Below are 22,758 nucleotides of genomic sequence, written 5' to 3' on the forward strand. Positions count from 1 at the left end.
GTGTTACTTTTATTCAATTTACTGTTGAATAGAACACTCAAATGGGAGAATTAGCAAGCAAAAAAAATTGTATTTCTCTATGAAATTCTACAACAAGGTCAAATATTGTAGTTTCTGGGATATGAAATTTCTTTGAAAATCAGTTGTATGACAGCAAACTCCTCTATCAGTCATAAGAAAGTAAGCTGCAAAATTTCTTGGAAACGTGATAAATATCAGAGAAACCCATGATTTTTTTGTAAAGAGTGCGACAACCCTATAGACCTTCCACTTTCAAACAAATATGACTGCAAGCTTGACTGTAAAAATTGCTCAGAGGTCTGGTCAGTCCTATGCGCCCTGAAGTGTAGAGTTAAAGACTTATCACCCGCTCCGCATATTTGCAATGTTACTATCATTCTTTAAAATAACTTAGTTTTTTGGCTATCAGGCTATCTGGTGGCAGAATTAGGTTTTACATTAAAAGTTTTCTTCCTAAACGCTAGGCGTATGTGCGGGCAGGGGATTGCGTTAGCTTTGTTATTCGAGCGGGTTATATATTTACGATTTTGCAGGGGACGGGTGCGTTCGTAATCGTATTTCAAGGCCAATGATCCGTTTCCTGCTGCTCGTCGTAGGTTGTGGTCAAGTTACGATGTTCACCTGGTACCCCAGGTTAAGATTTCACTCCTTCATAGGTACGAAGGTTACGGGCAGCAAGTTCGGAGGTAACCAACCCACAGCCGGAGCCCAGCCGAACTCATGGCTACAAGTCTGCACGATAACCCGCGTCAGTCCGTGCGCAGGAGAGCGCCTGCAAGTTTTTTGCTACGCCGCTGCTTTTTTGTATGCATATACAGGGTTTGATTGAAAAGTAATGAGCCTTCCCGCGCGGAGCGTCTGCCAAGCGATCAACCGAATCGGCTGGTGGGGGAAAATTATTGTTGGACCTTCCCCTTCCACTAGAAACCGGTCCCAGTTTGCTGGGAACAGCGGTGCAGTCAACATTACTCTGCGCCTGAAAGCTGTTTTAAAAGTGTGTTAGGATTTTGCAGTGGCGAAAATGCAGCGATCGTTGGAGCAACGTTACTCGATCAAATTTTGCGTAAAGAAAAGCAAAACGAGTACCGAAACCATTGGGCTAGTCAAGGAGGCTTACGGGGACCAATCTCTGTCCAGTGCCCAGGTAAAACGGTGGCACAAGTCGTTCAAGGAAGGCCGGGAGGACGTCGAAGACGAACAGCGATCTGGAAGGCCTTTGAGACGCAAACAGACGAAGATGTGAACCGGGTTCGTGAATTTTTGAGCATTGACCGTCGTTCTAGTCTACGTGAGATCAGTGAAAAGGTAAATTTAACTTATTACAATGTGCGGAAAATCGTGACCGGAAAACTTGAAATGCGCAAAGTGTGTGCCAAATTGGACCCTTCATCACGACAATGCGCCGGCGCACATCGCCTTCCTCTGCACCTCTGCATTGGTCAAGATGGGGGTTCCGGTGCTTCCCCACCCATCCTACAGTCCAGCACTTCTTTCACTATTTCTTACTAAGAAGCTCATATAAATAAAGTTTAAGTATTTACTAGTAAATATAATACAAGCACATATTTAATTTGTAATTAATATCCTTTATTTTTTTAATTTTTGCAGGAATTGGACTTCGGCACAATCATGTGCTGGGCTGATAATAATGTTGGCCAACAAAAAGAGCCTTGCGTTTTTCATTTAATCGCTGCCGGCAAGCCAGAAATTCCTGCGAATTGTACGATTTTTAATCAGACATCGGATTCGTTGGAGGTCTATTGTGTTGAAGGTAAGTGGCCACTACTTAAAATGACATGCAGAGGAGGCACCAACTTCATTTTATTTATAAGAAAAAAGCTGGATTCTTAAGACTGCCTTGTTCAACGACAAGTGACCCAAAGAGACATTAGGGTTGGAGATGTGATAATTTTCAAATTTGTTTATCAAATTCATTTATCCTTTCACAAGTCATTTATGTCAAACAGCAGAATCAACCTTCATATTTTCTTGTTATCTGAAGCTTCTTTTGCAATTACTTTTGAAAATGTAGGAATCGACAAATTTCGATAAGGAAAACACAATTCCAAGGTTTGAGATACACTTTGTTATTCAGTAAGGTCTCGCTGAACAACAATACATTTGTTCCAGCGAGATTCCAATTTATGGATTCCATCCCTGAAGTGAGAATATGGAATGACTGCGGGAGTTACACATTCACAGAGCAGACATTCTGGTGTTTCATCGCCCAGCTCGCAAAAACGGCAAGCAGTAAAAACGCAGATGCTTGTTTCTTCTTATACTAATTTCCTGAAATGGTAACGGTTCAGCTATAGCTTAATATGGATCTTGTCAGTTAATGCAAAATTAAGCAACTCTTTCTAAATTCCAATTTGCTTATTTTGCATTCGAACAAAAGCAGGCAACTGAGCAGTAAAGTCCTCTCTCGACGAACAAAACTAACACTCTTCAAGGCTCTCATCATGCCTGTCCTAACGTATGGCGCAGAAGCTTGGACGATGACAGCATCCGATGAAGCGACGCTTGGAGTGTTTGAGAGAAAGATTCTGCGGCTTTACGACGACATAGACATCGCGCAGCGAATAAAGATCCAGTGGTTACGTTGGCTGGGTCATGTCGTACGAATGGATACAAACGCTCCGGCTCTGAAAATATTTGATGTGGTACCAGCTGGTGGTAGCAGAGGAAGGCCTTCTATGCGTTGGAAAGATCAGGTGGAGAAGGACTTGAACTTCACTTACTGTGTCCAACTGGCACCGGTTAGCACGAGAAAGAAACGACTGGCGCGCTTGGTTAAACTCGCCCAAAATCACGTAAGCGGTTATACCGCCAATTCAGAAGAAGAAGAACAACAAAAAAGGCAGCTAGAAAATTTCTGTATATTCTGTTTCAATTTTCACATTTTGCACCATAAAGGGTTAACCTACTTACTAAACTTTGTTGTTGCACACCATCAACAGAATCTATTTGTTATTTTTGTGAAAGACTCACCAACTGAAGCTCTTCATTACTTACGTGATAAAGCCTAAAAGACAATCACTAACAAACTTTAACTCAGCTTTGAAAAAGGCAGATAGTTAAAGTATTCTTCGGACTTATCAACCCTTGGAACTTTTTTTAATGTTTTCTCTCCATAACTTTTTTTTCGCGCTGACTATTCATTCACACTCATAATGTGGTTTTATTAGTTAGTAGTCTTTTAATTGAATAAAAAAATACTTAACACGCAAATAAAAAGAGAATGATGGAGTAAGAGAAACAAAAACAAAAACACACACACAGAAGAAATAAGCAACTTTGATGAGCCGGTGAAGTGGCCACTTTACTTAATCAAGCCATGGCTTCAACTTGCAAAAACTTTAGCTTATTTCGCCTTCCACTTTTATGAAGTAACGCAGTTTTCCTTTACTTTCTTTTCTTAAGCGCTGGGCTTATTAGCTCAACTACGGAGTTATTTTATTGTTTTCTTTGCTGTTTTTTTTTTGTTTATTTTCGGTTTCTTTGTAGGGGTAAAGTAAAACTTATTTTAGTTTTGTTTGGCAGTTGCTTCGTGGGGGTCGAGCGGAAAAGTTTTGCTGCATTTTAATACAACTCAAGATCTAAGTTGACCTCCCTGTTTTATGGTCTCGCTTAATTTTTAATTTTTTTTCTCCACTTAGTTGCTTCGCCTATTAGTGTTCCATGCTACAGTTTTCAGCTTCATTAACTTTATTGCAGTTCATATTAAGCGTTTTTCCCATAAAAGTTTACATTTCACATTTTCATTAGAGTGGGATCATTTAACGCTTTTTTGTTCGAGCAATAGGAAATTTAAGTATACATACATATATATGGGCATAGAGATTCTTCTACTTTGTGGAGAGCGCTAATGCTTTCCTATATTCGAAATTAATAAATTATTTACTTTTGTGGAGTCAGAAGGAAAAAGTTAAAAGTTGTATGAAAACCTTAGGATGTGATTGAATGCATTAGCAGCACCCAATTATAGGCTCGCGGTTCAGCACAATGGACCACATTCGTGGTCATGGTTTTGAGAAAATTGGAGTTAGAAGCCCATAAAAACGTTTAATTGCACTGAAAATTCAAATCACGCATTTCTCCATACAAATTCGCAAATCAAGGCATTAAAACTAAATCGGAAGTAAATAAGTGCGAAAGGACAAATTTTTCGAACGCATCAAAAAATCAAAAACGCTACCAAAAAATGTTCTAACTTCTCAAATTTGACAACGTACACAACAATAAGTTTTTGTTTCTTTATAAGTAATAAATTTCTGTTGGTTAATCGCAGTTGTTACTCTCTTAAAGATTATTGGCGAACATTTACTTATATTTTTGTGGTTCGATTTTTATATAAATTTAATTGATTATCAAATGAACTTACTTAGTTCTATTATTCCTTTGCCTAAAAGAAGCTGTTAACTCTTTCCGGGGCGCTGGTATAAAATTTATACCACTTATTTAAATGTTTTTCCTGCATTTTATGCGCATTGGTATAATTCTTTTACCACTTATACAGGCAAATTTAAGCTTATATTTTCTAAAAAAAATATAGCAAGTGTTTGAAAGAGATAAATATATATGTTTTTTACACGCAAAATGAGTAGAATATTGAAGTATTAAAGTGTTACTCAGAATTTATCATATTTTGTAAATAAAAGCACGAACAGCATCGGTTTCCTACAATTTTAATAAAATAAAGTGTTAATGAATTAATTACTCAGCCAATCGAATAAAAATAATCAAAAGACTTAGTGTGGAAAGTGTTTAAAGTTCCTGGTACAAAAAGTATACCACCGCGCGGTATATACGTATGTAAATGACAATGGCTAAAAAACTTAAGCAGGGTTCGAGATATACTATATACGGGTAAAAAAGGAGATCTAGTCGAAAAAAAAACTTGGAGAACGGGTCGTTCTCGGCTTAACTACTGATTTTGGGGGGAAACACCAAAAAGTGTTTTTCGATAATTTTTTCACTTCGTTCAACTTTATTCTTGAACTGAAAAAGCAGTTGATAAATGGATGCGGAACAGTGCGAACCAATCGAAAATTTCTTCCTACCGATAATAGAACTGGTAAGCAATTAAAACGGAGCGACTATGATTGGCAAATTAGTGATTCTGGTATACTCTTTATGAAGTAGATTGACAAAAGAGAGGTTACAGCTTTATCTAACTTTCATGATCCGAGTAAATTTGTAAAGGTACAACATCGCCAAAGCGATGGTTCTGTCAAAGAAATCGAAAAGCCTGAAATAATACACGACTATAATATGCGCATGAATAACGTTGACAAGTTAGATCAGCTAAAGAAGTACTACGAGCTGAACGGAAAAAGCCGCAAGTGGTGGCACCGAATATTTTTTCACTTTCTTGATATTGCAGTCGTGAATTCTTTTATTATTTCTAAAAGCATAGGGTACCACTTATCCCTTAAGGACTTCAAACTTGATTTGATTTCAATACTATGCAGTTCAGCCTCAACACCTACTCTTGGAACCAAAAACAAAAAGCAAGCTAGAGTCCGCATAAAGGAAAATAAACCGTATGTAGATCCAAGCCTACGATCCTGGGCATCTCACCAACCAGTCAGAACAACCTTACGTAGATGTGCGTAATACAGCACGACAAGCCACCAAAGAAGGACTCAGTGGATGTGCTCAACTTGTAATGTGCCACTTTGCCTCAGCAAAACAAAAACTTGTTTCAATGAGTTTCATAAATAATCGTACCACATCCTTGTACAAAATCCTGCAAGGATAAACATTTTTTTTTTTAATTTTCTTCATTAAATGTCTCGAATAAATGAAATAAAAAAATCTTTGTGTTTAATTTTTAGCGATTTTTTTCAGTGCGCCGGAAAGAGTTAAAAAGTAAATCAACTAACCTAATGGCACAAAAGACGTATAAAAAAAAAAAAAAAAAAAACAAAACAATGCAAATAAGGCAGTATAAACACTTTTGAATGACTCATTTCAAATGACACATTGAGACTCGATATTCGGGTGGTTTGAGACCGCTGATAACAAATCTGGTGTCAGTTTTTTCAAAATTTAAATCATTGGTAATTAGCGACCAAAAAATCAGTGAATGTTCAGTTTGGTAACTGTCGCTCAGCTTGATTTTGCAGCTGGCCATCTTTTTTGTACACAATTCCGTGATAGGCGCTTCGGGTCCTAGAATATTTTTCAGCGCACAAGAATGCGGAAGAATTTTGTAGACCAGTAATCTTTAAGGGCACAGATACCTATAAAAGGCCTATATATTCGCTGACTTTTATTAAAATTATTTAACATGAAGAAGTCAATAAATTTTTTTCAAAATTGGCATACAGTTTATTTATACATTAAAATAACATATTTTTTTTAATCATTAAAAATGGCGGATGTACACTCAATTCTTCCAGGGAGGTCGCAGCGGGGCTTTTCAATCGGCGGGCATTGTAGCATCGGCGTCAGTGATCTGAATACAAAAAAACCAAAATTTTTTTGGTTTATTAATGATATAATTTATATATGAATTAAAAATAAATTGAAAAAAGAATCGCAGAATAAAATGCTTAAAAAACAATTAATTTTGGGGCGAATTTTCCTACTATTTTTGCTTCGAAAAAAATATTTTTTCGAAAAATTTTCGGAAACTTGTAAATTCACATAGAAAGCAATATCATGAAAACGATGTGTGCAAAAATTTCAGGGTGACTTTTTGAGTTATCGTGTACTCCAGTTCGAAAAATATAATAGGACTATGAATAAGTTCGTGCGGTTTTTTCGAAATTTGAAACTTTATTGACGTAAAATGGTTACAAATTTAATATTCAAAGTATTGTCCATCGCTTACTACTACTTTTTCCCATCTTTCTGGCAATTCACGGATTCCCTTTGTGAAAAATTCGGTCGGTTTTGCCGCAATCCACGAATCGATCCATTTTTTGACTTCATCGTAATTACGGAAGTGCTGGTCAGCCAGGCCATGTTGCATCGATCGGAAGAGATAGTAATCGGATGGCGCGAGGTCTGCACTATACGGCGGGTGGGGTAGGACATCCCATTTGAGCGTTTCTAAGTATGTTTTGACCACTTGTGCAACATGTGACCGAGCATTGTCATGTTGCAAAATAACTTTGTCGTGTCTATCGGCGTATTGCGGCCGTTTTTCTCGCAGTGCTCGGCTCAAACGCATCAATTGTCGTCGGTAGACATCCCCCGTAATCGTTTCATTCGGTTTCAGTAGCTCATAATACACAACACCCAGCTGGTCCCACCAGATACACAGCATAACCTTCAGGCCATGAATATTCTGCGCCGACGTCGATGTTGAAGCATGGCCAGGGTATCCATACGTTGCCCGACGTTTTGGATTGTCGTAATGGACCCACTTTTCATCGCCAGTCACAATTCGATGCAAAAAACCCTTTCTTTTGTGCCGTTGAAGCAGTTGTTCGCATGCCATAAAACGGCGTTCAACGTCTCTTGGCTTCAATTCATACGGCACCCAATGGCCTACCTTTCGGATCATTCCCATGGCTTTTAAACGTTTGGAAATGGTTGATTGATCAACTCCCAAAGTTTTTGCAACCTCTTCTTGCGTTTGAGCCGGATCTTGATCGAGCAATTCTTCCAATTCGGTATCCATGAACTTTGGCGGCGCACCCTCGCGTTCTTCGTCTTCCAAGCCAAAATCACCACTTTTAAAGCGTGCAAACCACTTCTGGCACGTTCGCTCAGCTAGAGCATGCTCACCATAAACTTCCACCAAGATACGATGACTTTCGGCTGCTTTTTTCTTCATATTAAAATAATGAAGAAGAATTCCCCGCAAAAACACATTATTTGGCACGAAATTCGACATTTTCAAGTGTGGTAAAAATATTGTTGTTTACGCTTCAAATAAAAAACTTATACTGACGTTTGTGCCTTACGACAGTAGCTCTCCAATGAATGTTTGGAAATGTGGATCGATGGAATAATAATCAAGTTACGCCATCTGTTGTAAAACCGCACGAACTTATTCATAGTCCTATTAGTTTTGAGAAAAACGCGTCTAAAGTCGGCAACATAGCTATACCTCTCCCAGCGCTCGAACGCAAAGAATAGAGTCGTCACGGTTGACGATCTATATAAGAAATACTTAAATTTACTTTCTAAAATTTTGTTGACTTATTCTAAAGGATTATTTTACATTTTATGAAAAAAAAAAATTTTTTTCCGAAATTTTACAGGTATCTGTCCCCTTAATTTAAGAGCTGCTCTGAGGCCAGAGCCAAAAGGCACATAGAGTGTTGCTACTAACTTCGTTTAGCTGATGGTTCATCAGCTTCAATGAGTTAAAGTAGATGGAATTGCTATTCTGGAGTTAGAGAGCATAGAATCATAACTGAAGAAAATAAACAGAGTCCGGTGAACAAAATTAGGTTAACGAAATGCATTTCAAATTCAGTTTGACACGTACGAGTATACTTACATTTGCATGTACATACATCCTATGACAGTTTTTCAGTAAGGGATGACCGAAAAGGAAGCCAAACTAAATTTTTTTTATATAAAATAGCCATATCGCTAGCTAAGAGTGAAAAGTTGCTAAGTGCATTTTTCTGAAAAGAAATATTTAGTTCAAAATGCACAAAAAATGATTCTTTCGTAAAATATTAAAATCCTTGTCTTATTTCAAGCCGTTCCTAATCAGTGTAGTAGCAACTTTGCTACTTGCGGAAGTCAATTAATTTAGAATTGATTTTGCTTGAAATACATGAAATTAGAAATGTTGCAAAATAACTCCTTGAAGAAAATTACTTTAAAAGATTTGTTCTTTCCTGTAACGTTTGAAGAACTGGACTTGGCAACTATTCACTCTAAGCTAGCGATATATGCCATTGTGTGTAGGCTATACTTAGTTATTTATTTACATATAATTAAATGCAGTATTTTAAAAATTTACACTAAAATAGTGGGAAAGGTATTAGCGGCCAGAGATATAAACTTGTATGGTACATTATATTGTACGATAGCTTGAGTCCGAAAATCGAATTGTAAATGTCCCTGAAGCAAGGTCGGGCTGATTTTACGAATTTCCTGAGTTATTTTGATTTATTTTTTTTTTGTTAAAATGATTTTGGGCAATAAATTTTTTTTTTTTTCCATTTTTCTTTATTTATTGAATCTTTCTTTTATAAGAAACTAACAATAAGTTTACAAATCTTATATACTAGAGTAATATGTTTCCTTGCCAGTGCTAAGAAACGAATTATTTGCTCAAATGAACATATATTTACATATATGATTAAATCGGTTGTGAATCTCCAATTCTTCATAGTTGGGAGCTGAAAAGGACGGGTTTCCAGTCTCCGATTCTTCGTAGCTGGGAGCCGGAAAGGCCTAGTTTCCAGTCTCCCTTAGAGCTTCCGTTGTCTCTCATGTCGATTGTGAAAATGATGCTGTTTTTTTGTTTTTGTTTCGAATGTGATAGATGTGGTTGGAGGAAGTTGTGGACGGACTCTCGCGTGAGATGAGATCATTAAGATACTGCAGACTTGAAGATGTCTCTTTTTTTCAATCTTGTGTGACCTTCATCTAAAAGTAGATTTCGCGCTAGTTTATTGGGATGGTCTTCTAGCTTTTGTAGGTATTTTTTGCTCAACCGTACTATTTCATAGGCTACACGAGGTATGCAAATATCTCTGTGAATGTTAACGTTCTTTATATACCATGGCGCTCCCGTGATTATCCGCAAGGCTTTAGATTGCACTCTCTGAAGTTTCTCGATATTTGAGGGCGTAGCCGTTCCCCACATTTCTATACCATATGTCCATATTGGTTTTAGCATGGCTTTGTATAGTAGCACTTTGTACTCTAGAGGTAATGCTGATTTCGAATTAAGCATCCAATATAGGCTTTTCATTTTAAGCTTGATATTCGACACTTTCTTTTCAATATGATTCCGCCATGTGAGTCTTCTATTTAAGTGAATTCCAAGATATTTTATTTCGTTTTGCTGTGGTATATTCTGACCATTTATTGTAACTGCAGGGCAAGTTTCTTTTCTTAGAGTAAAAGTAATATGCACGCACTTGGTTTCATTGACCTTTATTCTCCAGTTTTTAAGCCATACTTCTGTTTCAAGTATATGCCTTTGTAATATAGACGTTGCTACTTTTGGGTCTGTGTGAGTGCAAAGTATTGCAGTATCACCGGGCAATAAATGAAATGAAAAAAAATGTTTAGGTCATCAATCAATTGAGACGCGTTGGCATAGGTCCGTGACTTCAAAAAACTCCATAAGAAAAGTCTGGGGGGGGTCAAACAGCACTATATTAAAAATTGCTTCTCGTCATTTCCTGAGGGTATTATCACCCTCAAATCAGTCATAATGAAAGGTTAACATTTCATGTTTCTTGACAAGTTTGATAACAAAAAATCGACATGTCAAAGAGTCTGTTAACATTTATATGTCTTTATTAAAAAATCCATTATAAATATTATTCAATTTAATATTGGATGCAGCTACCAATTGCTTCGCTCTGCAACTTTCCATCGGACTCCTGAACTTTCCCCAATGTTATTGGTGTTTCTATGTACCGTTGCACACCTTTGACTTTTACATATAAAGCGCGTATGTATACTCGTATATGGGTGTATGCTCATTTACATTTGAAATACAACCTCAAATGCGCGTGCAAGAAGGAACCCTGCAGTGAAACCTACTAGTTCTTAACTACCTCCCTACCAGTTCTCTTGGCAGCTGAAGTAGTTTTTTTCGTTTTGTTTTTCATTATTTTAATTTTTTGATTTAATTAATTTAATTGAAATATTTGAATTATTTACATTTTTTTTTAAATGGCGATATCTTGCGTAGTTTCATTTGTCAGCGGTGTAATACCACATCACGAACTGCTCGACCTCTATATGAGAATCATACGATTTAACACATTTATCAGTTTAAGCATCAGCATTATATAATATTAAAATTTTAATTCTCGTATGACTGCCTGTAGACGGGCTCATGGTGGGCACTTAAATGATGCCATTTTTCACATATAATTTTTATGAACGGTATTTTGATTAAAAATAGGGAAACCTGAAAGAATCTAAGTTTTACATATTTTATTTTAAAGCAACATTTAGGCGGGTCCTTTGAAAGACCCTTTATGTAGTAATCAATAACTAGTTAAATTTAGGTCCAAAAAAGTCTAGTCAAGTTTGTGGCGAAAATCACCGAGTAGAAAAAATAAATAAAAATATATAAAAGAATGTTACAAATTCATATTATTGTGAACTAGTTGGTACCCGCAACTTCACTTGTATAACATGAAATGCTGAACGTATATGAAACTTATGGAGCATTCAACAACAAAAAAATTGTGAAAAGGATAAAACTCAATCTCAGGTTTTTTTTTTTATTTTGGTGTAAATACTTTATATTATTATTCATTACCAACACTTTTTGAAATGAAAGTAAATGAATTTAAATGGTGTTGCCACTTACCATTCAAACCATTTTTTTAATTAAAATGTTCTCAATCTTTATTTGCTGGTACCCACATTTTACTACTCACGTAATTCCCCTATACTATTATTTGTCGTTTGAACCTTGATAGTTAGGTGGCAATGCCATACAAACAAATTTTAATTATTACTTGGTTCGTTTTTTTAATCACATCTTATTTGGTGCAGATACCCTAGCCTCAAAAATGTTTCGTTATTGATTAAAATTATTTTTTAATTAGATGGATGAGCTATTTAAAAATGTGTTAAAAATATTAAGTCTTTATTATACATATAATAATATTTTTTATTGTACAATTAATATATTCTTTTAATGAGTTTCTTAATTTACTAAAACAAATAGGTGGCAACACCACCTAAAAAATTATTTTCTTTACTTGGTTTATGAACATCAATTTGATACTTTTATCTTAATATGGAATTACAATGTACGATTAATTACAATTTTTGCAATAAAATTCAGGTGGCAACGCTTTCACAAAATTGTTTTTGGAACAGATTTTTCGTGCTTTACTACTTACATCTATTTTTTTAAAAAATGCCTTTTTTAATACGTACGGATGGCAACACCCATCTAAAATGAGTCTAAACACAAACCATCTACGATGGTGAAAAAATGTTAAAGCCGCTAAAAAATGTTAAGCTCTTTGGAAAAAAATTCGTGTTTCATTTTTCTACATATAAATACTTAGTCCTGCCACAAGAAGTTAATTGCCTTATATATATGAAACTAGCTGTACCCGGCGCGCGTTGCTACGCCAACAATTAAAATGAATTTAAGAAAAATAACTGTAAAGAAAAATCAGTACACAAATATTCAATTCATTCTAAACCATTTTATTGAATTTGTTTATTTCGAAAAAATCGGTTGAACGGGGCAGAAGTTTCTTCTCTGCAGCGCCACCTGGTGGCGAGGGGCATCAATGAGCATATTCTATAAACCTTCTCCGTGGAAAAATACATATATATACCAACTTTTATAATAATCGGTCCAGTAGTTTTTGAGTTCATCGATGACATACAGACAAACATTCATTTTTATATACATATGAGAAGAACATTATAATATTTTTTTTTCTAAGAAGTTAGTCTTGCTTAATCAGGTAAATATTAAAAACAAACAAAATTTAGATTTTCATTCGAAGTGGTCACTATTTGCCTTTACGATTTCCATGGCGTTACTTCAACCAAAGATTGCTTGAGACTCTCCAAATTTCTGTGAGGTCTTCGTCAGACCATCTTCTTCAGTTCTAACCACAAGCTGTAATCCAATGGACTCAGATCTGGAGTTCCAGAGGGCCAATCTTCTGCGGCTATGAATCCAGGTATATTGTTTTTCAGCCACTACTGGGTGGTTTGTGCCTTACGGGCTGGAGCGGAATCTTGCTGGAAAATCCGACGCTCTCCATTGAAGAGAGTACTGCTCAACAGCTACACCACGCCTTCTAAGACATCCTCCTGGTACTCTTTTGCCCCGCATAAATGAAGAGATGTAACGCCTTTACAAGACACTTCCACCAAACCATTACGGAAGCTAGATGGAGGCTACGCTAAGCCCTCGGCACAACATGTTTTGCGTCTTTAGAAGTTTTAGCATAGATTTTGTTGTTTTGCTTATTCAAAACTTCTTCAACAGTGAAAATTTTCTCATCTGTGAAAAGATGACCAGTTGAGTGACGGAAGAATTTAATGTGGAGATCATCTTCCATTAGTTTTGACTTGCATCTGGTCGATACTTTCATTTCCCTGAAGATGCTTTTCTACTTTCTAAGGGAATTTCTGCGAATTCTTTATCGAACGGCTTTTATGGCTGCACTGGTGCGAACCACTCGAGGACGGGCACTCCTTTTTTTTTGTTTGTCACTTCAGACCTTTTGGGGAAAACGATTGATTGCGCGGTAATCAAACATTCTCGAAATGTGGAAATTTTTCGGCAATTCGTAAATCTCACTGCAATGCGATTTTCCTTAGGCCCCCCACTCCATTGTTAACAAGCGAGATTTGCCACGAAACTGAATATAATTTAGAAGTAAACAATGCATACGAACAAAAGCAAAAATAACACAACTTTTTTCTGCGAATATTTTCTCGCTATATACAATGTAAAATTTGTCAGAAAATTTATGCCCCGCCTAAATACATAATATAAAACAGAGCCATACATATGAAGAAAAATATATGTATGTAGAGATGTTGGTATATTGTAAAAAGTTGCTTGTTATTTTTAAATTTGTTGTCCATACTACAAATTAAATTTTAAAAAATTATTTAAATCAATTTTGAATTTAAAATCTGTTATTAAATTACATTTTGCTATCTATTTTTTTATCGTCGTTTGAATTGATTACACTGGCAACCTTTGGGATGAGTTGGATTCCTTCGATTTTTAGGTCTCTGTCAATAATTACATTAGTCTAATCCGCATCTTTCCTATTTGGAGCATTATTCTTTATGAAAGAATAAAAGAACATTTGTCTTGCATACACCTCTAATTGATAATTTTGCAACTGGTACAATTCTAGGCGCTCGGGAACTAGTACGATATCCTCCATCAAGTGTCAGTTCGTAAATTGAAAGCATTGCTGAGTAATTTGACTTCGCACTGCATTGTGTATGTAAATACTTGCGCACACTTACCTGTATATAAGTGCGTACACACGTGCACCTATACATGTACGTTGCGAAAATGCATTCAAATGTAAGTGAGTGGCGCATACATATTGCAAGAGTGCACTCAAGTTGCTCATGTTTTTTAAATGAGACTCCGTTGTTGGAGCAGCAGAAATGAGAGCAGCAACAACTACAAGGCAATGCAGCTCATATGCATACAAATATAGTACATACATACATATGTATGTATGTACTCGTTTTGTTGATTGCATGGCTGGCTATAGCAGGAACTGTAGTTACAGCTGCCTGGTTGTTTTTTTTCTTTGTATTTCGCTCTCTCACCCTTTCCCTGCTCCCGACTCGCTTCCCCAATTTCTACTGGCAATCTTCTATTTTAGTTACTGTTGTTGTATTTGTCAATGAGTTTGCTGTCGTTGTTGTTATGTTTTTTCTGTTTTTAGCAAATTCAATCAAGCGGCAGTCAGTAGCCAAGTATTCACCTTTCCGGTGCGAATTTCGAGGGCTAACTAGAGCTTAGCCGACAGCTAAACTGTCAGACTGGCCAGAGAAGACGGTGTGTGTAGTTTTTGTTTTTGCTGTATTCGCTGTACTAGTTTTTGGGGCTAACAAGGACAACAAATCGAAAAGTTTGCTCCAACTACTCGATGCGACTCGACTTGATTTGGCTGAGCGAATTTTCTGCGTCTGTCATTGTGTGCGTGTTTTGCTGTTGATTTTAATGATGTGTTGTTGCTGCTGATTGCCGTATTGTTCGATCATTGTATTTGAGTTAGTTTATTTTGCATTTATACTCTTACCTTATTGTTATACAGTCTTTTCTTGCTATTCAACACAAGACTTACATGCATTTGCGACACGGTTGTCTTGGCAATTTTACTGCTCCATAGCTCATGCGCTGGCATAGCATACCTGCATATATACTCATAGTGTGTACGTAAATACACATATTATGTATGTATAAGTACATAAAATGTGTTTATTTTTTTATCTGCTTTGGCATTGCATACAACTTTCGATCGTCTGCAAATCGAATTTACTCGATTCAGCTATCCGATTGGAAAAAATATTTAATGTATTCATTAAACTTTTAGTAAGCTGCCTTTTTCGATCAATCTTTCTCGCTCGCACACTACCAATACGCATGTGTAAGTAGTTGTTGAATGCATTTCAATATTTTGCAATGCTGTGAGTGTTTGGCTTTCAGAGGTCGAAATATTTCTTGCGTGAATTTACATTTTTTTGCTTTAGTGAATTTAATATGAAAGCATTTGGCAAATATTGACAAGATATTTTAATTAAAATTTTTTCTCAATGGTACAAACATGTATATGTACATTTGTAATAATTATGAAAGTTAAATTGAGATTTAAAATCAATTAAATTTTTAACTGCAAAAATGCAAATAGATTGCAAATTTCATATATGAAGTCCAATAAACGAATTATAAACAAATAAGCTGACTTATACCTCGGCTGGTATAGTTGGCTATAACGAAACATTACCATGAGATATTGGGGGGCCAAAACATAGTCGTTTTTTGTGAATTTTTTTTTTTGTAAGTAGAAATGATTTTTCGAGGATCGAACACAAGGCAATTTATTAAATATGTATTCAACTAGGTTGATGTAAATTTTTATTAAAAAATATTGAAAACTGACAAATTTATGTGAATAAACGTAACGAGTTAAAAAAATGACGTCATCTGGTGGCAGCGATACAGCAATGAATAATCATCTGAAATCAAAAAACCAAAAATTTTATTAATCTACACAATTTTGGCTATCGTTGTACGTAGTCGTTTTTTTTTTGTTTGTTTGTTTTTTTGACAAAATGGTGGTGATTTGAATTTCGATGTGTGTTTTTCACCAGTTTTTTGATTTTCAACAGGCCCAAAAAAATAGTTATTTTCAAAATTATGAAAATCGGCTACGTACAACGATAGCCAATGCGTAACAAAAATTTTGAAAAAAAGAAAATTAAAATCGGTTCATTAGTTTTCGAGAAATCGTTGCCACCGTATTTAAAAAAGTCGTTTTGAGAAAAACGCGTTTGAAATAAAGCATCGTATCGTAAGCGCTACAGGGCCGAACTGACTGGCGCTCACTTAAGTGCACATATAATCAGGAATAGAGCGAATTTCGCTTTAAAATTTTTACCACATTTTCTTGAGTTTTTTTTTTGAATTTTCACTGTGGCGTTCCCCCTTAAGTGGAAAAAATTTAAAGCAAGCGATAATTAGAAATCATTATGCCACTTGAGAGACTGTTGCAGTAGCTATGCTATTTTTATATATCGTAAATAGAAAAACCTCTAAATATTATAAGGTTTGTCGGTGCTGTGTTAGGACTGAATCACTAAATAAATAAATAAACAGAGAACTCAAAAAAAGAAAAATTCCAACAACAAAAGGCACGCTTATGTGAAGAAAATTCATGTCCTCATTCGCAACCACGGTCGTGAAATGTGATCGCAATTTTGAAAAGATTATCTAATTAATTCAAACTTCCTCATCCGCACTTTGCATCAATTTTCCATCAGCTCCTCTATTAAAGAAATTTCCTAATTGATGCTTAGCATTTTACCATTACCATTTTCTGCTTTTAGTTACGAGCCATTCAACGCATTAATAAGTATTGGGTGTTGCTCCACAATTAGTTTTTCCTGTCAATTTGACTTCAACATTTACAGGCAGGCTTTCATTTTTTTACTCCATAACTTGATAAAAAAAAAACAATAAAATACCTTTTATTACCTTATCTGAACGAGAAGTGGTACTGGGGTTTTGTATGAAGAGAGCTTAAATTAGGTTGCTTCTTTAAGGGGTGGCGGTGATCTAAAACTCGAAAACTTAGGGTATTTTCAGGAATTTTTTAACAATAAAAAAATTAAAACCGATATTTCATTTCTTTAGGTTTTCTATTTGACTTCTTTTACATACAAAAAATAAAAAAAAAAATTATTTAATTTTAATAATTTAAAAAATGGCACTCTAGAAAAATTGGACCTAGACGGTGTTGTCCATTTTGGCTTTTCTATTTATCTGAAACCCAAAAACCAAAAAAAAAAAACTACTAATCAGAATGCCTGTAGCTATGTCTCCTACTAGAATAAAAAAAAAATGACAAAATGACACTCTTTTAAATTTGACGCCCTAAAAACCGGGGTGTTTTTCTGTTTTTTAATAAAAAAAACGATATAATTGAAATAATAATATGATTCCTGTACGGGTGATAGCCATTAATATTGGAAACAACCACGATTTGATGGAATAGTTGTTTTGTTTTTTTTGACAACAGCAGGCCGAAAAAAGTGGATTTGAGATAATTGAGTTTAAAGTTTTGAGAGTCGCCGTGTGACGAATCTGACTCTACATGCTAAAACGGCTGTAGAATCGAAAATACTGGCCTGCGGATGTTAAAAACTTCCAGATTTAATCGACTTCTGTATAACAAAAAATATTAACCATAACCAACTGAAACTTAAACTAACTTAACTAGCTTCTGACCACTCGCCGATAATACTTAACTATACATCAAAAATTGACCCTATAGAGGCAACACCCCAAATATTTACAAAGAGGACTGACTGGGATGAGTATCGAAAACACATCTCCCAACAACTCATTCCAAGTACACCTTTGAAAACACAACTTGACATTGAGCGTAGCATCATACATTTTAATGACATAGTTATTGACGCAGGATTCAGATTCACACCGCAGCAAAAATATAGCGCACAAAACACTTCAAATGGCATTTCTATTAAGAAGTAAATAGAGGAAAAAAGAAAATTGAGAAAAAGATGGCAAACAACCAGATCTCCTGCAGACAAACAGAGGTTAAACTTAGCTACAAAAAATTTGAAGGTTTGCTTATGTGAGATAAAAAATAAGGAAATTGAAAAATAGCTAAAAAACTTAACTCCTACACATGACACAAATTATTCCTTGTGAAAATGTACAAAAAAAAACTTAAAAACCAGATAAAGCATCAACGCCCACTAAGAAAAAATGACAACACATGGGCTTTTACAAATGATGAAAAAGTAGCGACATTGAGAAATTATTTTGTAAATGTCCTATCGAACGATGAACATAAACAAATTTACACGATTAGTAATGTTAATACTGATACCATCACAAAAATAAGAAAAACAATCACACAAGAAGTGATATAATATTATGCATCAAAACTCGAATTAAACATAAAAAAGCACCCGGATATAATATGCTGACAGGTAAAGTACTTACAGAGCTGCCGATTGAGGCTTACCTATTAATTAGAAACGTATTTAATGCAATGTTTCGCTTACAATATTTCCCAAAAGTATGCAAAGTCGCAGAAATCATTGCGCTACCAAAACCGGGTAAAAACCCAACAGCTTTAACTTCATATCGACCTATAAGCCTACTTCCGACTATATCTAAAATTGTAGAAAAACTTTTACATGACAGAATTACACCAATCCTTGACACGAAAAACATCATTCCAAATCATCAATTCGGTTTTCGAAAAAAATACTCAACTATCCAACAAATACATCGAGTTACACAAAAAATAATTTCAGATATGAAAAATAAAGGATACTGCGTTGCTGTATTTTTGGACGTCGCAAAAGCTTTTGACAAAGTTTGGCACAAAGGCCTCTTGCATAAAATTAGGACAATATTACCACTGGACTATTATTTAATTATCAAGAGCTACCTTACTGACCAATGCTTCTTCATTAAATACAATGACAAATACTCACATATACATCCAATAACAGCAGCTGTTCCTCAAGGCAGCTTTCTAGGATCACGGCTACATGTCTTATTTACCTCTGACATACCACTCCCAGAAGAATCTAATTCAGTTATAGCAACATTTGCAACACAATTTTATTGTCATCTGACAGAAACCTCTCAACCGCAACAACAAAATTACAGATGTACATCAACAATGTAAAGAAGTGGTTTGACAAATGGAGTTTAAAAGTAAACGAGGACAAATCTGTACAAGTAATATTTACGACAATAACAGAGATTGCTGCTATGCCGATTAAGCTCAACAATAAAAATATACAAATTGAAACATCTGAAAAATATCTTGGAATCCATCTGGACTCAAAATTAACATGGAAAGATCCCATCAAAAAGAAAATAAAACAAATAAAGGAAAAATTTCGACAATTGCATTGGCTAATAGGCAGAAATTCTAAGCTCAATATTTCCAACAAACTTTTAGTATACAAGGTTGTCATTAAACCAATCTGGACCTACCGACTTCAAGCGTGGGGAACTGCAAAAAGAACTCACATAAACAAAGTACAGCGACAACAATCTAAAATCTTACGTATAATAACAATGTCCGACTGGTACACAAAAAATGATGACTTCCATATTACGTTCAATATACCATTAATCGACGAAGAAATAAAAGCGATATCAACAAGGTATTTTAACGAAATAAACCAGCACAAAAATAAAGAAGTCAATACACTCTCACAACTTGAAAGAAGAACTTTACGACGTCTGAACAGACCCCGACCAACTGACCTATTAAATTAAATATTAATTCTCGTATGCTAAAATAACTGGTATTTATAAAATGTAATTGTTTCCCAGAAATGTAATCGTTGTATTCGTCTTGGCACTGGCCATGATGAAATATATTTAATAATTTTCCTAACTAATTGTTAAAAAATGTACTAGATGTCAGTATGACAGATGTATGATTAATGTAGGAATATTCTTAAAATCCTATGCTTTCGAAATATCGAAAACACAAAACAACGATTTTTTGAAAATTCGAGACCACCGGTACCCCTTACGACAAGCCTTTCGGCCCATTGTGATACCTATATTTGATTTCCTTCCCCTAACTAAGATGCTTAAACCACCTAAATCTTTTTAAAAATGTAAGTTGTCCCTTCAATGAGACGTTTTGCAAATACGAAATAATCGCCAAGATATTTGTCACGGCTTCTTTGAAGTGCAGAACATTCACAGAGGAGGTGTGGTACCGACTCAATTTCTTTTCCACCTCCTCAGCTCCTACAGAAGTCATTGTGCGGTAAACCCATTCTACTCGCTAGGATGCCAATAATGCAGTGACCCATTATAACACCTGTGAGGGCGAGGGTAGCTGATCGGTTGAATCCAAGCAGACACTATGTCCTTTTCAAATTCAGTTTTGGCCAGAGCACTTCGGAGGCCTTACAGTAAGTAGTCAGAGACCACCATCTATTGGTCTAAATGAGCAATTTAAAGAGAATTGTCCCAAGAAAACTCCTGATCTAGCGCCATTGTCCATCTATGGGACGGCAGTATAAATATGGTGACCACTATAATCTGATATGACTCTGGTCTGCCTATCCCTTCTGTCGGGTATTCGGCTTTCACGAGAAGTGTTACTGGAATTTAAAATTTCTTTTGCAACATTTATTTCCTATGATATATCTACAGTAGAGATCTTAAAAAATATGGGTTGTGATTAACAAAGTGGTAACAATTTTAACAGAAAATCTTAGCTGCGAGTTTTTATCTCACTATAATAGAGTTATGCTAAAGTTAAGAAAAATTTTAAATTTCAAGTTAGCAAACAGAAACTGATGGTTGATCAGTACTCGTATGTAATCCCTTGTATAAAGTCGCGGCAAACTCTTAAGAGAAATAATTTATTTCATACAATTAATTTCACTTCTTAATTGAAATATAATTATGCTGTAGAAGAAAAGTCGCAAATAGAACTCATACAAATGCAATATGAAAAAATATACCTGCGCAAAGTGGACATCGAACCTGAATTCATAAATATAACTTTCGAATCTTTTAATAGTTTATCAATTATCACATCTTATAAAGATACAAAATACTCACCCCATTCTGAGATATCATCCCGTTATTTAGTTATTTAGGCCCCTTTAATATAGAAGTTCTGTTCTCAGTCCATATGTATGTAGTTTATGAAAATGATATCCTTTCCCAGACGATGACCACGAAAATGCGCTTGGGCTTAAATGGCTGTCCTTGCGAGGGACCCACTAGGACAAAAATTTAAAGTTTGTCCATTGAGATACCATACAGGGGGAGGGAGAGGAGAAAAGCAGAGGGGGAGGAACAAGACAGGTGGAAAAAAGGAGGAAGGGGCTTGGATTAGAGGATGACGACAACAGTGGAGATTTACGTTTGTTTTACCCGCTTTAAGCTACTGATGAATTTCACCAGATGTGTGATATCTAACCGCGCAATATCCAAAGGTGTAGCGAAAAAGTGAGAGCCCAAATGTTAAAATTTTAGGCCGACGATAGCAGAGTAGGCAGAAAGAAGGCAAAAGCAGAAATACAATACTTGAATCCTAAGCATCACCGCATGTACACCTAACGGGCAGTGTCCGGTGAGCATAAATACCAAAATTCGAAAACTGTGGCTTCGTTAGCCTTAGAAGCTCTCTCGAGCACCCCCGATCTACCAGTGACCGGAAAGATCTCGCGACTTTGTACGCTTACGTACTAGCCCAGCGCTCGCTGGGTTGACGCGAGGTTCATCTTTCCAGTAGCAGACCATAGGTGGTAAAGGGAACTCCAATCCTCTTATATTTCGATGAAACCGTCTCAAGGGTCCCCTGTATAGCCAGCTCATCGGCACAGCAGTTTCTCTCTATGCCGCTGCGACCGACCACAAATGAGACAAATGTCGAAGTACTCCAATGCAATAGAGAGGGAAATCAGGTATTTCCTGACTCATTTCGAACGCACAAACAACGAGCCCAGGGCCTTAGTTGCCGCTTGGCTATCGGAATAGATATAGGGTTATTCAATAGGTGCGCTTCAACTTTTTTCCAATAGGGAGGGCGAACGACGCAATATTTTTTATTTTTCGCTTGTCATTTGTAAACTTCATTAGTATACATTTCATCATGGAACGCTACATACTTAAGCAACGATTGCAAATCGTGCAAATTTTTTATGAAAATAATCGTTTGTTGCTGCTACTTTAAGAGCATTACGGCCATTTTACGGTCCATTTAACAAGCCGTCTCGTTTTGGGGTTATGTGAAGTCATTGGTCTACAGTAACAAGCCGGGGACGATTTGTGAACGATTGTGAACGAACAATATTGAACGCGAAATTGCTGGAATTTCGGCCGATTTATGCAAAAGAGTGGTCGAAAGTTGGGTTCAACGATTGGACTTCGTAAAACGTGCACGCGGTGGTCATGCAAAAGAAATCGAATTTCATATTTAAATGTTTTGAACATATACATATACTCGATAATAAAAAAAAAATAGTTAAAAAAGTCAAACCGTTTGTGTTTTATTCAAAAAAGTTCAAAAGCTGAAGCGCTCTTACTAAAAAACCCTATATTTATCTTCTTTACTGTGATTATAAGTGAGCAACCAATCTACTGCTTCCTTAATTGCGGCTACTTCCGCTTGGAAAACACTCCGGTGATCCGGAAGCCTAAATGCAAGTTTGATGGGGATCCAATGATCCAGCACCATGAGAATGACCTCAAAGTTGTGAATAATGCTAAAGTGTCCGTAACTTAAGTCTAGCTTATGCTCCGAACACCAATCTGATTGCGGTGAGAGCAGCAGCAGTTTTTCCAACAATGTCCACGAG

General features: G+C 35.9%; 1 protein-coding gene across 1 annotated transcript in view; it reads left to right on the forward strand.

Moving 5' to 3' along the window:
• Positions 1 to 22,758, forward strand: part of LOC129250842 (hemicentin-1) — a 336,677-nt gene that overhangs the window by 284,917 nt on the left and 29,002 nt on the right. Inside the window, exon 12 of the mRNA XM_054890469.1 lies at positions 1,630 to 1,792. Coding sequence (XP_054746444.1) covers positions 1,630 to 1,792 — 163 coding nt within the window. The remainder of the gene's footprint in view (positions 1 to 1,629; positions 1,793 to 22,758) is intronic.

The sequence above is a fragment of the Anastrepha obliqua genome, chromosome 1, assembly GCF_027943255.1.
Source record: "Anastrepha obliqua isolate idAnaObli1 chromosome 1, idAnaObli1_1.0, whole genome shotgun sequence".
NCBI lineage: Eukaryota > Metazoa > Arthropoda > Insecta > Diptera > Tephritidae > Anastrepha > Anastrepha obliqua.